This window comes from Cygnus atratus, chromosome 15 (genome assembly GCF_013377495.2).
Source record: "Cygnus atratus isolate AKBS03 ecotype Queensland, Australia chromosome 15, CAtr_DNAZoo_HiC_assembly, whole genome shotgun sequence".
Lineage (NCBI taxonomy): Eukaryota > Metazoa > Chordata > Aves > Anseriformes > Anatidae > Cygnus > Cygnus atratus.
This window is the reverse complement of record NC_066376.1, coordinates 11686237-11702823: the sequence shown is the minus strand read 5'-3', so window position 1 is coordinate 11702823 and position 16587 is coordinate 11686237. Positions and strand designations below refer to the sequence as shown.

At 44.2% G+C, this 16587-nt stretch overlaps 1 protein-coding gene across 3 annotated transcripts in view; it reads left to right on the top strand.

Annotated features, from left to right (window-relative positions):
• SLX4 (SLX4 structure-specific endonuclease subunit) overlaps positions 1-16587 on the top strand; it is a 32238-nt gene that overhangs the window by 11588 nt on the left and 4063 nt on the right. For all 3 annotated transcript variants that reach the window (XM_035549077.2, XM_035549078.2, XM_035549079.2), the window contains exons 6-13: positions 893-1108; positions 2125-2339; positions 3430-3743; positions 5805-6087; positions 7530-7618; positions 10746-10892; positions 12639-12808; positions 13662-16123. In XM_035549077.2, the coding sequence (XP_035404970.1) occupies positions 893-1108; positions 2125-2339; positions 3430-3743; positions 5805-6087; positions 7530-7618; positions 10746-10892; positions 12639-12808; positions 13662-16123 (3896 nt within the window). The remainder of the gene's footprint in view (positions 1-892; positions 1109-2124; positions 2340-3429; positions 3744-5804; positions 6088-7529; positions 7619-10745; positions 10893-12638; positions 12809-13661; positions 16124-16587) is intronic.

Genomic DNA, 16587 nt, shown 5'->3' with positions numbered 1-16587 from the left:
ATCAGCGACAGTGTGTCAGAAATGCTTTTTGGAAATTAAGTCTGTTTTCTGAACTGTTAAACATGTAATCATAGGATGAGACTACAGGGTTATAGTGGCAGTGGATTTTTTGATAGCAGTCTTCATCATGAGATGTAAAGCTGCAGGTGGATAGATGCACTGGCAAACTTGTAATCACCAGTGTTAGTACGTCAGATGAATGTTCTCTTACACAGCTCTACCTGTGTCGGTTCTGTGTGTCATTCCCTAATCAGGGAGGGCTTTTTATAACATGCTTTGTAAAGAAAACAGACACTGTGTATCTCTTTGGAGAGGGCAGAAAAAGAACCTTTAAGACTTTTGAACAGTCTTGGCATACCAGAAATTATTAGAAGTTCGTTATCCTGCACTCTAAGTACTCTACTTTCTGTGACACAAAACACTGTCCTTGTCAAGTGAGATATCTGACTTGAAAATGGCTTGCATTCTCAACACTGCACTTCGTCATGCCTACAAAAGCACTAAGAAGGACAAGAAATACTCATGTTCCGGGTGAGGAAGACCTACTATTTCTCTGGTAGCATGATTCTGTTTTTAATGGTGGTTTAGAAATTATCTGGCATGTTACAATCAATGCAGAAAGAGGGATTAGGTGATGGACACAGAGAGAGATTAAAGAAGTTAATTACTTGTACTTGCTTCTAAGCAACATGTTGTTAATATGCCTGTGAGGCTGTAATTCTGTGTATCTGTTACATGTCATATCCATCACAGCAGTGGGTACATAATACTTATTTCTTCAGGGGATGTTTCTTTGCCTGTTGCAGATATCAGAGATGGTTGTGCTTCCTTTTCTTTAGTAAGGCTTAAATCTTAGCATGGATAGCCTTAAAGTTTTGCCATCGTCTCACAGGTGTCTGGATGAGATGGAAGATGCGCAGATGTCATCCTCCAGCAAACCACTGGTCCCTGAATGTCCCATCTGTGGGAAGCAATTCCAAACCCCCCAGAGCCGAGTCAGTCACTTGAAGCGCTGTGCTGTCGAGATGGATGTTCCCCCTAAGATGCTTCTTCAGGCAGTGCAGTTGCAGGTGTCCACGCTTGGTGATGCACCTCTACAGTTTCCCAGGTAAGCTGGTGAAAATAAAATATGCTGATTACTGTCTTTGTCCTGAGAGAACTTGACCCTGCGTTCCTGGGAAAGAACTGTAGAAGCAAGGCAGACTCGCATGCTGGGGGCCCCCAAGTCCAAAGAATGTCAAGCAGAGCCATGACCCAGTACCACGAGAGGAGAGTGTGGCAGTTAGCTGGAACAAAATACGTTGTTTTCCTTCAGGAGTGGTCAGGTAGTGGATGACTTTAAAAATCATCAGGCAGGGGCAAAATGGAGAGTAAATAACTTTACACTGTTTTGTCAGAAATATATGTGCTCCGTGAGGCAATTACGCAGTAAAGCTGAACGGTGTGTTTGAGCTTATTAAGCAGAACACGTAGTACGAGTGTATGCAGTCTCTCCCGAGCATCTGTCTTGCCAATGGCTCAGCTATTCAGCTCGTGGCTGTAGTGGATGTATGCGCTTCACACCTCGAGCCAAGGAGGAAGCAGACCTGATGTTTTGAAACGTGCTAGGTGCAGAGCTGCATCTGTTGTCTTGGATTTGAACAGAATCTTCAGAGTACAGCAAGTTGTGCCTGACTGAATCTGTAGGAGGGCTCGTAAGTCCCTTTGTGCTGAGAAGGGACTGTCGCCTGTACACTAAGGAAACAGAGACTGGGAGAGCATTTTTTGGCGATCTTGTTTTTGCCCTGCTTCAACTTTATTTTCTTCCCCTTTGATACGCATTTTTAAAGCATTTAGGATAGAGATCGCAGATGTTTAAAAAACACACACAACTTATGTCACTGTTGTGGTCTTGTGTTCTTACCTTTTCAAAATAAGATTTTCTCAAAATTGCTCTAAATTCCATGGGTGCTAAGGAATCTTTTGCTCTCTGCTGGGGAAGAAGGCACCGCAAATAGCTTCTCATTATCCCGGATATGGGAATCTCTCTGTGGAAGCAGAGCAGCTTCTCTGGAATGCTCAGTGTTTCTTGTCTCTGATCCAGTCACAATAACTTGGGCTTCCTGCTGCATTCTTGTATTTCAGCAATCAACCAAGCAGGTCAAAGCGAAAAGGCTCCTCCAAAGAGGACTCAAAGAACAAGCAGAAGAGGGCCAAAATGGAAACTAAGGATGAAGATTTGCTGGTTGCTATGGCAATGTCACGCTCCCTGTTGGAGCAGGAAAAGCAGGAACAGGCAAAATCAGTTACAAACGTGAAACCAGTGGCTGCTTTGCCAATCAAATGGAAGCCAGGATCAGGTATGTGTTAAAGTGAGTTAGTGTCAAAGGCTGTGTTATTGGAGAAGTAATGTAACTTAGCCTGTTCTGCACTTGAACTTTCCTGTTGGGTACAGGACGGAAGACAGCCCAGTTTCTGTTTTATTTAAGCTGTCAGAGCTTAGCAATACGCAAAATCCGCATACAGTCAAGAAAGGTTGTGGCATGTCCATGGTTTTTAGTGAAATCCCTTATGAATCTGATGCTTTTTTTCCACTGATTGGTTGTTTTGAAACTGTAAAATATTCTTTAGATGAGCTGTTGTTTTTTGTAAGCTGTGAAACTGAAAAGAAATTACACGAAAAGATCATAGTTATTTCTCTTGCAGTAGATTTTTTCTTACTCATCCTGCTGCAGCCTGGATCAATGCAGCTTTTTCAGCCTTGTCTCTTTTGTCTCTGTTTTCTTTCTAGAGTGGACCTGCATATATTACATGCCATTGAGCATGTGTTTTACCATTTCCGTGTGCAAAAAGGGTTTAGAATGGAAGATAACTGCCAGTGGAGAGTGTTGCATGCTGTATAGAGGGGGGACTTTACTCTTCACAACCCTGCTTAGGTCTCCTCCTGCCAGTTGGATTAGGGGTCGGGCGTTAGTAAGACAAATCTAGTAAGATACAGGATTGCCAAATAATAGCTGTGCAGTGGTCGTGTGGGCTGTGATTCATTATCATCAGTGACCAGGACACAAAAGAGTCCTTCATAGTTGTTGTTTTTTTTTTTTCCCTTCTCTCTTTTTTCTGAAGCACCAGGATCTAGTCAAAACCCATAGGCGCTGTTCTGTGGGTCTAGGAGGTAGGCTACGTAAATAGCAGTTGCTTCCACAATAGTCACTTTTTGTAGAGATGTGACATCTTCCAACAGACAGCAGAGCAGTGCAAGCAGGAATCAGTCTTTTCTGGAGTTAATTTCTCCAACAGGGGCAATATGAGGCTTCAGACTCCTTGCAGGAATCCTAAGAGCTGTGTTCAGCTTGTAGCTGCGTTTTGGTCACCACTGACTACAACACTTGAAGGAGCCCTGTGTGTTCAGCCATTTGTTTATCTGGGTTCCTCTTCCTTTTCTTTTTAAAGATAAAAAACGGCGTAAAAGAGGCCCAAGTACACCTCCGCCATTACTACTTCAGGACCCAGAGAAGGCCCGCAAAAGGATCCAAGAACGGGTAGCTATGCTGCTTGTAGAAGAGGCTGAATTCCCTCCCACCCCTCAGCTTCCCTCTAGCAGGATTTTGGAGAATGAATCTGGGAAAGCAGCCTGGCTCTTGCCACTGCCCAAAAGCAGGGACTGCTTTTTGTGGAATATCAGTGCTCTCACAGGACCTTGTGACCCTGAATTATTCTACACTGCTGGATTAACCCCTCCGATTGTACCTTGGAAGCCTGTGCAGGTGGGACACTTTTGACCTTGCTCTGGTATGTATGTGCCTAGCTCCTTTGCCCTGCAACTCTTCTGTTTCATCACTTGGTATTTAAAGAGTGACCCTTTGCATGCTCACTGCTCCTGTACTGTTGTCCCCTTGTCTTACCCAGTTAGGTTTTATGATCTTGAACTTTCACTTCTTGCTTTTGGAGACGAGACCAAGGCTTGTGTTGCCATGCTATTCCTTGACCTTTCAGAAAATAAAATGGGTGGGAACGGTACTGAGTGAAGGGTCTGCATCCCAGTCATTTTTCCACTAGCTTGTCTGTGTTTACAGCAGCCTGGCTCACGTGTTCCATCTTGGCACTTTTCTCCAGTGCTGACATGAGCCTTGCCCACATCCTGCACTTTGCATTGGTGCGGCCTCATCTCAAGCACTGCATGCAGGTTTGGGCACCACAATATGAGAAGGGCGTAAAACTGTTAGAGAGTGCCCAAAGAAGGGCAGTGAAGATGGTGAAGGGTCTGGAGGGCAAGACGTGTGAGGAGTGGCTGAGGTCCCTTGGTTCATTCAGCCCAGAGCAGGGCAGGCCGAGGGGAGGCCTCATGGCGGTCTGCAGCTCCCTCACGAGGGGAGCGGAGGGGCAGGCGCTGAGCTCTGCTCTCTGGGGACAGCGACAGGACCCAAGGGAATGGCATGGAGCTGGGACAGGGGAGGGTCAGGCTGAGTGATAGGGAAGGGTTCTGCAGCAAGAGGGTGGTCGGGCACTGGGACAGGCTGCCCAGGGCAGTGGTCATGGCACCGAGCCTGGTGGAATTCAAGAAGTGTTTGGACAACACTCTCAGACATGGTCTGATTTTTGGGTGGTCCTGTGTGGAGCCAGGAGTTGGACTCAGTGATCCTTGTGGGTCCCTTCCAACTTGGGATATGGTATGATTCTGTGCTGTACTCAGACAGCAAGGAACTGGGTGAAAAGTTTAAACTGAAGACTGATACTTCTGCCTTTCACAGAGGAGAAGGTGGGAGTGCCCACAGTTGTGAACTATTTGCACTTCAGGCTTGCTCTGTGCATCCCACAGGCTCTTGGCACAAGAGCTTTGATCCTATTTTCAGTTCCACTGTTTCGTTCTGTTTTTCATCTGGATTTCCTGCCTCTTTCAGTGTTCTGTATTTTTTATTAAAAGTTCCTACAGAAGGAGACAAAGGTCTTTTAATCTCTCATCTTATTACATACTTGCTCTCTGAAAAGACAGGTATCACTTCTCTTCCTTCCCTCACTGCTTTCTGGAAGGATTGTTTTGTGCTTCTGTTCAAAAACTACTGTGCATATGTAGGTACTTTGTTTAATACTTTTTCCTTAGTCAAATCCCAGAGCTTTTCATTGGCTTATCCCCAACTAGGGCTGTAGCAGAGGGGCTCCATTCTATGAAGATCTTTGACCTTTTGGTCAAAGAAAAAACTGCCAGAAAAGTTTAAAAATAAAAGTGAGAAGGCCTTTAAAGTTCTGGCAACAATGTGTTTTCCCATCTGATTCCTTCCATTCCAAGAAATGGCTACATCTCTATTTCTAAAATTCTATTTCTACTTAGAAATAAACAAACAAAACTGTTTTTGTTGGGAAATAGAACAAATCTGGAAAATATCAACTCACAGGTGAAAGTTTGATTTTTGTTACACGTGACTGCAAAAATGTTTTAGATCTCTGAACAGAAGCACCTGGACAGCTTCAGCTGCAGCTGTTGCCAGGTGCCCCAGCTTTAATGAAATATGTAGATATTGGAGTGGGAACAGTTCCACTCTCCTCTGTCCCTACTTGCCAGTTGCCTGCACAGGCATGCTCCTGGTGAAACCACCTTTTCTGCATTTTCTATTGTAGTTTCCTTTTTTCTTTTTCTCTTTAGAGCTGTCTTTTCTTTGGAGAGTCCTTCATAAAACTACAGAGAGCTTTTGCCTCAGAAGCCCAGGGAACATTCTGCAATTCTTTACTAGATGTTTTGAAAGTATGAACTAGAGAAAGTATTCTGAGCTCTGCAAATACATACAACAAGACCTAATTTATTGGTATCTTTTTCCCCCCTTTTTGATCAGAATCATAAGCCAGACAATGTTCTGCCATCAGAAGGATCCGATCAACCAGAAGTATCTCAGCAAATTCAGCCTGACCTCAGTTCTCATGATCCCACTTGCATAAAGGTCAGAGACCAAACTTCTGATGAATTCAAGTCAGGCCCTGAAGAAGATGAGCAGTTTTTATCTCACAGCCAGAAGGACGTTCAGAACCTGCAGAACCTAGTTGAGCTGGCCAAGGAAGGACTTACCCTTACTCAGTGGAACCTTGATGTTGACCACATTCAAGCAGCAGAGCAATCAGGTAAATTCTGGCAGCTTTGTGAGCCCTGTCCCTAAGTCCCTTCAGCTACACAGAGCCAGATTTATGCTGTACTAAGTTAGGAGAGCCATGACATTACCCCCAGGATGTTGAAGTTGATCCAGGAGGTGATACTGGGGGGGACAGGACATTTTTCTGCTGTAAACTTTAGTTACAGTGAAACTGACATTTCTAAAGTGGTTAATATATCCCAGCATCAAAGAGAACTCCCAGACAGCAGATAATAAATTTTAGTTTTAAATTCTCTTAAAGTTATTAAAAGTTGTGGTTTTTTTTTTGCCAGGATGGAGCCCAGACATGTCTAAGGACTGGGCCAAAATGTTCATACCAGCTATTTGGACACTCTTATGTGCACTGTCTTTTTGCGTCTTGAGACAATTGGGTGAAAGAGAGGTGCAAGAAGGATGATTTTATGTTGGTACATTGGTACATAAACCTGAAGTTTATCTGTACCTATACAGAAGCTAAAAAAAAAAAAAACAAAATTAGAATTCCTCCCTGGGCTACTCTAACCTCTCCAGTCATAGTTGCGTGTGGTGCACAACTACACATTTTAAGGTCAATGATATCCCTTAAAATGGCCTAGCCATTTAGCAGAAAGTACTGTGTGTCTTCTAGTCGCTTGTGAAACAGAACATGGTTGATAAGATCACCTGTCTGTCTGTGTTTTCACTTGGGTATAATATTCCTCTTCCCCTACTAAGCTGCAGCAAATGATTGCTGGTCCTATAAAACTACTCGTGGGTTTTCGCTGAAGATATAACTTCCTGGGGGAGGGAAATCATTTCTACACATAAATGTATATTGTGTGTATAAAGCAGCCCAGGGGCAGAAAAGCCACCATGCAGACACTAATGCAAGTGAATCCATTTCTGAAGACCTGAATTCCTTCTGTCGCTCCACATCGTGTTCTGTGCACTGTATAGACTTCCACAGGGCTCGGGCTGTGCAAAACTGATTTCACTGGCTGCCTTTGAGCACCAGGGCCCATGAGCATTTATTCTAAGTTGAAATGCAGATCCAAGATGCATTCTGCCTGGCTGATAGAGAGGCCATGGTGTGCCCCATCCTGCACTGTGCCCTAGTTTTTTTTTCTCACTGGAGGGAAACTGAGATGTGAAGTGGAGAAGCATGCTGCAGTCAGCAGTTCTTGATCTGGGTGATTATGGCACACACAGATCTGCTGCAGATTGGTGCCGCTCATGACTGAACGGTACTCAAGGACCCACAGGCTGTCACAGCCCAGAGCCACACCCCTCCAAAAAAGCCAAGAGGGAGAGAGGCTGAGCTTTCAACCCAGTCAGGCTGACTATAGCAGTTGTCTCAGGGAGCCGTTGTGGCAGGGATCCTGTTAGCAGTTTGTACATCACTCTGTCTGATGAGGAAGTTGTACATGATCCGCGATGTACTTTTTCTTCTTTGAGGAAAAGAACTGACTTCCAGTGACTCTCCACATACTGGTTTTGTCCCAGCACTCAAAGAGAAGAGATTCCTGACAAGCAGCTGTAAGAGAGTAAGGACAATCTTTTTTTGTGTGCTTTTTTTGTATTTGCTTACTACTGTAAAAAAGAAGCTGTCACATTTGTGCAATTCATAGAAGAATGCAATATTTTGCATTCCTTTCTGTGGAAACAAAGAGGTGCTTAAGGTTCACAATCACTCAGGAATCATCATGGGCACAGGTGAGATCAACAGACATGGTATTTATTTGATGTCTGCAAGTAGGGCTGTGAATTTTTCAGTACTTGTCCCACCTGATGAGATGTTTTAAAATGGCGGGTAACATAAAGCCAAACTGTGCATCATTTATGTAAAGAGAATCAAGTTAAACGGTTATATACAGTTATTATAGCACAAAGAATATTTGGGATAGGGACCAGGGCTGTAGCTGCACTGCAGTAGGTGGCACTCTGCTTTAATTCCCAGGCAACCTCAGAGAGTGTTAGCTAGAGTCCAGGAGAGACGGAGTTGCCTGGTGCTTCATCCAGGCTCGCATACCCAGCTGCTTTGGGTGGTTCTGCATGGAGCTGCTCCTCTTCTGTCATCTTCCTCCCCACACCATGCCAAGCAATGGAAGAGAGAATCCTTGCAAGGACTGACTGACTTGCACTAAAGTTTTAGACAGAAAAGCCTGGCAGATGAGGTGGAATGCTCTGAGGTCCATGGAAGGTGAGCGCTTCTTAGAAGATCGCATTAGCAGCAAAAGGATTTAGAACATAAAATTCTCAATTGTGGGAACACATATCAAAGGAACTAATTAACAGTCAGTGTGCTCTATGGTGACTAGGTGAAGACCATAGGCTAGAAGGTCACAGATGATTTTTATCAAGCCAGTAGTGTTACGTAAATCACATCTTACCCTGGATGCACCTCTCCTTTCTCCTATGGATGTATAATCAGTTTTCTTCAATTAAAGTGCATATAAAAAAACCCTAACTCATCCTATTAGGGGGGTCATCCACTTTATCTGGGTGAAACTTACTGTCTTTGGTTTGATAATAAATGATCGTGCCATGAAAGGCAGTAGAATTTGGTGCAAGGTAAATTTTGATGCCTTGAGAAGGCAATTTCATGTTGTGCATATAGAATTAAGAGACTTCTGAAAGAAGACAAATCTTTGAGGTGCGAATCAGTACTAAATATGGGCATCCCAGCTACTTGTTACAGAAGCTCTAGATATTCTTTAAAGGTATTAAAAATATCCTTAGTAGAAAGAGAATCTTGTTTTATAAACTTCTGTGTACATTAAAACAAAGGCCTTTAGCGATACAGAGACTGTTTTGATACTGTTGTTGGAACTCAGTTGCTACCAGCGATAACGGAATGACCATTTGTTCCCATTTGGTTTGATTCTATGATTCATGATTGCTGAGCAAACGAAGTCTTGCTGAAGAGATTTGTGCTTTATATGAGCACGGCAGTGGTAACCATGTAGAGCAAATACATCCGCTGCATCAGTAGCACACCTCCCCCACCCATGCTTAAGAGCCTTGTCACATCTGTGGAGTCCAGTCTAGCTGGCCTCCTCGGTAGGAGGGAGTGTCTTGGTGTGCTCTCTGACAGGAGCACATACCCACTTGGAACTGTCTTTGGACCAATCCGTTCGCTTTGCACAGAGAATGGTGCAGCCAGGAATTTTCTAGTCTTATTTAATTTCCCCATTCTTGACTTGTAATTTTAGCATCAGCAGGAAAGCTGTTCTGGGCTTGTTGCCTGGAGCTCAGCATCAGGAGTCTGTTTGCTGGCTTCCTGAGGTACTGTCTTGCAGGTATCCTACCTGCCAAGAATAAGAAAACAAGAAACATCAGATTAGTTTCCAGACTGAGCTTCCTGTCTTCCCCTTGGAGATCAGTCCACACCACTGCCATGACACGCAGTCTTCCCTAGCCCACCTATGAAGACCTGGAAGACGTGTTCTGGTGTGTGCTGCTGTTTCAGTGCTAATTAGTATTGGCTGCCTGCAAACACATGCTGGAGCAAGTAGAAAGGTTGGGCTTCCACAGTCCACTGAGCTAATGTGGAAACCTGCTAATAAAATAAAGAGCTGTGCTGTCCAGATGGAACTGCATCTCATGCAGATGTTTGCTAGAATAAAACTTGCATTTCGTCAGCTCTGCAGTAGGTTCAAAAAGCACAAGGTCGCTGACTATTGCATTATGTATAAACTGTTTTTCACTTACAGTCAGACAGCCTCTCAACATGAGCTGAGAGTATTTCACGCTGGCCACCTCCCGAGGCACAACACTTGCCTAGAGGGATCTGAGTCTTTAGAGGATTGCCTGGATTGGGTTTTACTGGGAGCAGCTCCAGAGCAGAAACGATGTATATCGCTGCTGTCTTTGGCAGCATACCCCAGGCTTCACCTTACTATCACCATTAACCAGTCACAGGTAGCTCAGGCAACAAGCCCTCCCCAAAATTCCAGCAAGGGGTTCTAGAATTGCAATAGAAATTGTTTGTTTTCTTGTTGTTGTTGTTGTTTGTTTGTTTTGAGTGAAATTTTCAAAAAGAGTTTCCATAGCAAGCACAGAAGTTCCTTTGAACTAGACACCTACATTAGTTTTATTCTGTGTGGGCCCCTTGCTGCAGAGCTGCTCTCAGCTGTCACTGCCAGCCAGTGAACAAGAAAAGAAAGGCTCGTTACCCCACCCCTGAGTCATCCTCTTTCCTCTTACTATAATTACAGTGAATTGAGTTCAAGTCAATCAAAGTGGAAACTACAGCTTCCTAAAAATGTGGTGGATGGCAGCAGATCAAGAGGCCAACTGTAGGCAGTGGCTAGACCACATCAGGAAACGGTGTGGCAAAGATCTGATGGTGATAATGTGCTGTAATGCAAGTAGAGTAGAATACAGCATGGCTGCCTGTTCTTCACAATTGCGAGTTTGTGAAAAAGTAGAAAGGAGGGGGAGGAAAGCAACCCCAGAGATGTCTGACAGACTTGTCTGCGTTGTTTGTCTTATGGAAGACCTTGAGTTGATATGGCTGCTGATCATCTGCAGAAGGCAATGGCAGTGCATCCAGGCTGGGGCCCACAATAAAGCAATACTGACCAACTGGGTTTCTCCCTCCTTATTTGTTAGGAAAATGTCTGACAGCTGTAATATAACTTTTGTCTTTGTGTTACTTCCGTGTTCTAGTCCTCCCTCAGGTTGCTGGCTGAAGATTTCAGTGCAATGGTCAACAACCCCCACTTCAGTGACGTGCAGTTCCAGGTGGACTCTGGGGAAGTCATTTATGCCCACATGTTTGTGTTGTATGCACGGTGTCCACAGGCCGTTCAGGTTGTAAGTACTGTTGATACACTTTTCTCTTCTGATTCAGTAAAGCCCAGACTGCTCACACCTACAATCAGTGCTGCTGCAGGATCAGCGCAGAGTGCTGCTGGGCCTAATGACAAGTGCCTCTGGACATGTAGTGTTTTGTTTTTTTTTGTCTCAGGAAGCCAGAATCCTGACAAAGTGGTGGAAAATGTAGTACTTTATGTGGGGAGATGATGGGGAGGCAAGGATCCTTCTTTGCATTCTGCCTGTGAGCAATGGAAAAAACTTCCTATGTGCTCTTTGCCCTTGAATTTTTGTACCTGTACAAGTGCAGATTGCCTTGTCTATCTTGGTGTGTCCTGCCTTCCACCTAGGCTGCAAAGCTTGAATGCAGAGTAGAGGAATTCTGGGCAGTACTTGAAAATTGCCTGCATAGAGGTTTTGTCACTCTCACAGTTGCTTTGGAGGAAGCTGCACTGAACTGTGTGTTCTGCAAGAGTAGTGAATAGTTCCTATGTTCCCAGAAACATTTTGGGTTGAATAGTTCCCAGCCTGCTCCTTTGCAGCCTCCTGTCGGCATGGTGAAAGGCAGTGAACCTAGGATTTGAATTCTGCTCTTTCACAGAGTTGTCACCAGTCCATGCAATCAGCTTCCTAACAAAAGAAGCTTTTCGTAAGAGCTGCCCTTTTGGAAACACTGGAATTAGTTTTATCCTCATGTATGTTGGCAGCATTTCCTACACAAGGTGCCTCAAGCCATTTCTAAGGGGTCCACGAGAGTTGGGGAAAGGAAAAAGCAGGCTCATATATGCCATACAGTGGTCTTAATGCGAAATTTATTAAGGGATCTTCTCAACCACTAGCAAAGATGCCTGTGCCCACAACACACAGGATTTTAAAAACAATGTGTTAGCGAGATTCTATTACTTTTTCCCTGCAACACTATCTGGCTTCACCATTCCCTACGACTGCTTTCATGGGCAGAAATCATTTGCGTGACTGCGGTTGTGAGATTGGCCCCCATGCTGTGTTTTTTATTCTTGCAGAGAGTTGTTTTCCAGTAAGTCCCTACCTGCAAAGCAATGTTTCACATTTATTTTCTGTATAGGTGCTCTTATTTGTTGCAGCTTTTGAGTAACAATGAGAAAGAAATGAATCAGAGATGGCTTTGGAGCTCATGCTTTCTGTTGCATGATGTCCCCTGACTCTGGACAGATTTTCAGATAGCACATTACATGATTTGGCTACAAAGGAAGTGACACCTTACTGAATTGAAGAAGCATTTTCAGCAAAACCTGAGATCAAGTTGGACCCACACAGACAACGGTCCAGTTCAGTGAGGTAGTGTTTATACGATGTCTCTTTTCCTGTGAGACACCAGGAGAACTAGAATTTTGGCAGTGTATCAAATGAAGGTAAATTCAAGACAGATCAGAGGAAGCTCTCTCGTAAGAAAGGTGTAGATAACTCCCAATTTGTGCTCTGGGCAGTAACTGCATTTCAAAACTGACCGGAGAACTCTAAGACCATCTCTTATATGTGTGACTAAAAACTTTTGTATAAGCTAACAGCTCTAGGGTCAGGAAGGAAATAGCCTGTTCATCTGAAGCTCTACATAACTGGTCATTTTAGCTTCCTTCAGAGGCATCAGGTCCTGGTCCTAGGCCAAGCCTTTGGTGAAGGAAAGGAGTAATCTGATAGGAATAAGAACATTAATGTTGCTGTTCCGTTAACAGCAAATGGACTTTGTTTGCTTTCCTCTTACCCCAGGTTCACAGGGAAGGGTTCTTAGTGGAGGAGGATGGGAACGCGCAGACGCACCGTGTACTGCTGAGTGACGTGACAGGAGAGGCGGCCTGTGCGTTCCTGCGATACCTTTATGCTGCTGATGCTGGTATCCCTGCTGGGATGTTGCCCCAGGTCGGGGCTCTGGCTGCCAGGTTTGTACTGTGAACGTGTTTTGGGTCCTTCCCTGCTTTCAGCCATGACCCCAACCTGAGATCTTCCATTGTTTTTTTTAGCAGCTTACAACTTCCGTAGTCCTCTGCTTACATCTTAAGTGAAACCTGAACATAACAGCATCCTACCCCCATCTTTTCCATGACTCTCTTCAGGTTATATCCGTGTGAGATTTCCTATTTTCAGTATAAGCCTAGCCCACTTTTGCCAGGAGTTTTGCCTGGACCTTTTCATTGACAGATGATGTTGTCAATGATGACAAGTGTGTCTACGTGTCTACACACATCATCAAGATGTGTGATTCGTAAAGCATTGCACTATTGACACGTGTAATCTAAAGAACGCTTGCAGAATGTATTGGATGTGTTTTGCTAATGTGTTTTATCAGCTGTGCTCTCGGTCATGAACCTAGACACACGTTAAGTAAAGAGTTTGAAATAGGAGCAACTGAGATGTGGATGGTTGGGTCTTGACAATATGTATGTAGAGAGGTGCCCTGTCACACCAAAAAGCCATGAAGCTTGCACATAACAGGCATCCAGCCCCTGCCATGCCATGGGACTTCCACCAGTGCTATTGGCAAAGGGGTTTCAGTGTAGTGGTATAGCCATTGAATCTCATACGTAAAAGAAGGAAAACTGAACCTGGTGCTTTCATGTGAGTGACACCTGGTAAAGGGAATTCCGAATTTTAGGAGTACACTGGAGCTTGTGTATGTTAGGAAACCAAGATCCTCATGCAGGTTCTTCACAAGGCTCACAAGTGATCAGGCAGCCAAATGGTGGAGAAATACTGGAAGAGGAAAGTATTAACATTACTATTATATCCTTGCAGGTTTGGTGTGAGGGAGCTGATAGCAGAGTGTGAAAATAACACTGGAGAGAGCCAGGTGTCTTCTGGAGTGGATTCAGAAGATGATCTGATCTCTGTGAGGGATGACAAAGATTGTGAGGACAGAGCTGAGAACTTCCAAGACCTATTGAAGTCAGTATGGGTGGGTGAAGATGAGGAAGAAGCAGCTGTCCTGAACCCTGAATGTGAGAAAGAAGATGACGATGGGGTGGGTGAACAGGAGCTGGAGGAAATCTATGAGTTTGCTGCGACTCAGAGAAAGATAGTTCAACGTGAAACAGAATTGAGTGAGGGAACAGACTGCAGCACGTGCAGTGACACTGAGGCAGCCCTAGGTATGAACCAGCAGATGGAGGAGGAAGAAGTAAAGAGGTCTGAATCTGCTTCAATAAGTAACAGCTTCAAAGACCTGAGGGATGACAATGATGTGGAAAGATCTAAATGTGACTTGTCTGCACAAAAAGAGAAAATGCAGAATATAAATAGATGCAAAAGAGTGAATGTTGCACAGATCCCTTTTGTGCCTCACCACAGTGAACCTCAAAAGTGGGATGTAGCATCCCATGATGCCACCACTAATGAAGGAGAGACCGTTAGGAGATGTGATGGTGGGAAGGATTCCGAGTCATCTCAGGTCTCATGTGATGTAGAAGGGGAAAGTCACTGTGAAAAACAGTTTTCTAGCTTCCACAATGATACTAATGTAAATGAAAATTATGAACACTTATTTTCTGCAACTCAGGGAGATTACTCTGAGCCTTCCCCGATGAAAGAAGGTATTAAAGAATCAGAAAAGACTCTCTGTGAAAAACATGTTGATATTAATGATTCTCTTCTGAACAGCAAATCACAAAAAGACCTCTCTCCACGTAGAAACTCTTTGTACGGTTCTCCTTTCAAAGCTTATGTGCCCCTTTTTCCTGCTGTCGGCTCTTCACCTGTGTCTCCAAAATCGGACAGAAAGCTTGCCAGAGAACATGTGTCAGCATTAAAGCAAAATAAAAAGAAAAAATCATTCCCATCTAACGAAATACTCTTTCAGAAAGCTAATGAGCTGGATACTGCATCAGGAAACGAGAACACAATTTCTCCAGCAGAGCTTCCCCACACTGACTTAAACAAGCATATGAATGTCCCAGTGCTGTCATCACCGGTTATCAGAACTCAAGATCCTGCAGCTCAGGGGAATGAGAAGCGTGATGTTATTGTTTTATCTTCTGATGATGAAACGGAGTTACAAGAAGACAAGAAGTCACCAGAGTCAGGCTCTGCTCTGAAGGAAATGGAAGTCTCTGGGCAACTGAAATGTACAAATATAGAACAAGGTCCTGAGATACCAAAACCTGAATATAACTCATCAGTCACTGAAACAGAGCAGAAATCAACACAAGTCTCATGTGTCATTACAGAAAAGGTGCATATAAGTAATGGTGTAAAGATGTCCACTGAATTGCCTCTCAGCAGCCAAGCAGATGGTTGTACAGAGGGCAAGCAGAGTCCAGACCTGAGCCCTGAAAAAAGGCTCCATGAAGTTTCTTCAGGTACAGACAGCTCCTGGATAGTGCCAGACACACCAGTTCTGACCAAAAGCAGAAATTTCTCAACACAGACTCATGTCACAAGTATTAACTCTTCAGAGAATACAGGACCTAAAGCCAGCACAAGAAGCCTAGCAGCTTCTTTCAGTAACCATGAAATGGATAGAAATTTAGAAAAAGTTTCTGAATCAGCATTGTCAGACAAACATTTGCCTCTGGAGAACTCAGTCAGTGAAAGGAATCCTTCCGTCAGCCCAGAAGCAGAATCATCTTCTGAGAAATCCCCACCAGTTTCTGCAGTGGATGCCATTCTCCTCTCCCCTGGCCACACCAACATGAAAAGCAAATGTGCTAATACCTCCTTTTTGTCCAAATCTGTGCCTCCTGGCCATGAGCAGTCATTGGAAGATAAAACAAACATCAGCGTGGTTGAGGTGGAGGACAGTGAGGGGGAGAAGGAAATAAGTATAGCTTCTTTGAGCAGTAGTGTCTTGCTTAGTGATGAACCCCCAGTTCCTGTTGGTGAGTGCTGGCCTGTCGAGTATCTGTCACCAGTCAGAGGTAACAGCCAGGGCTCCAAACAGGTTGGCCGTGCAAACACCAGAGCTGCCAGCAGTCCCAAACCTGGCTCTTCACATGACCAGTGGGGGAGCCCAGACCAAGCACAGGAAATTAAGGGCAGTACTCCTCTTCAAGGAAATCCTGCTGGCAGAAGAACAACTTTCTTCTGTCTTGAAAAGAGTCCTATTGAGGCTTGTACATCAGTGGGCAGTAGACCAAGTTACCTGAACTCCAAAATCTGGGATGATTGGGATGGAGAAGAAGAGGAAGATGAATTTCCAGAGATGCTTCCTCTGTCGCAGAGGGTGTCAGCTGCAGCAGATGCAAATCCTGTAAAGACTCCTGGTAAGAGCTTGTATTGATACCAGATTCACTGAACTACATTAAATTGTTTTCATTTTAAGTGGTCATCCCACCTGTTGTTCACTTGATATGTTGAAAGGGCTTTTGGCCTTCTAATCTGAAGTAGTTGCCAGGGCCAGGCACAAAGAAGGTAGGGTCATCTGGTGTTGGGGAGAACATACCTAAATGAGAGATTCTTGGAGCATTCCCACTTGTGTTTTATTTGTGCTGGTTCTTTGATAGTGATAGTACTTGTTGCAGAAACTCCAGGTACCTGGAATAAAAAAACAAACAAACAAAAAAAACACCACTAACCAAAACAAAAAGGAACCTTCAGCTTGCATGCTGGTCGATATTTGTTCCCTGTAGTAGTGGGTGTTCTGTACAGTCTTTTACTTTTAATGCGTTCGCAAAGTGATGCTTGTGCTTATGTGAGGATTTCTGGTAAGCAACAAGATGCAGCTAGC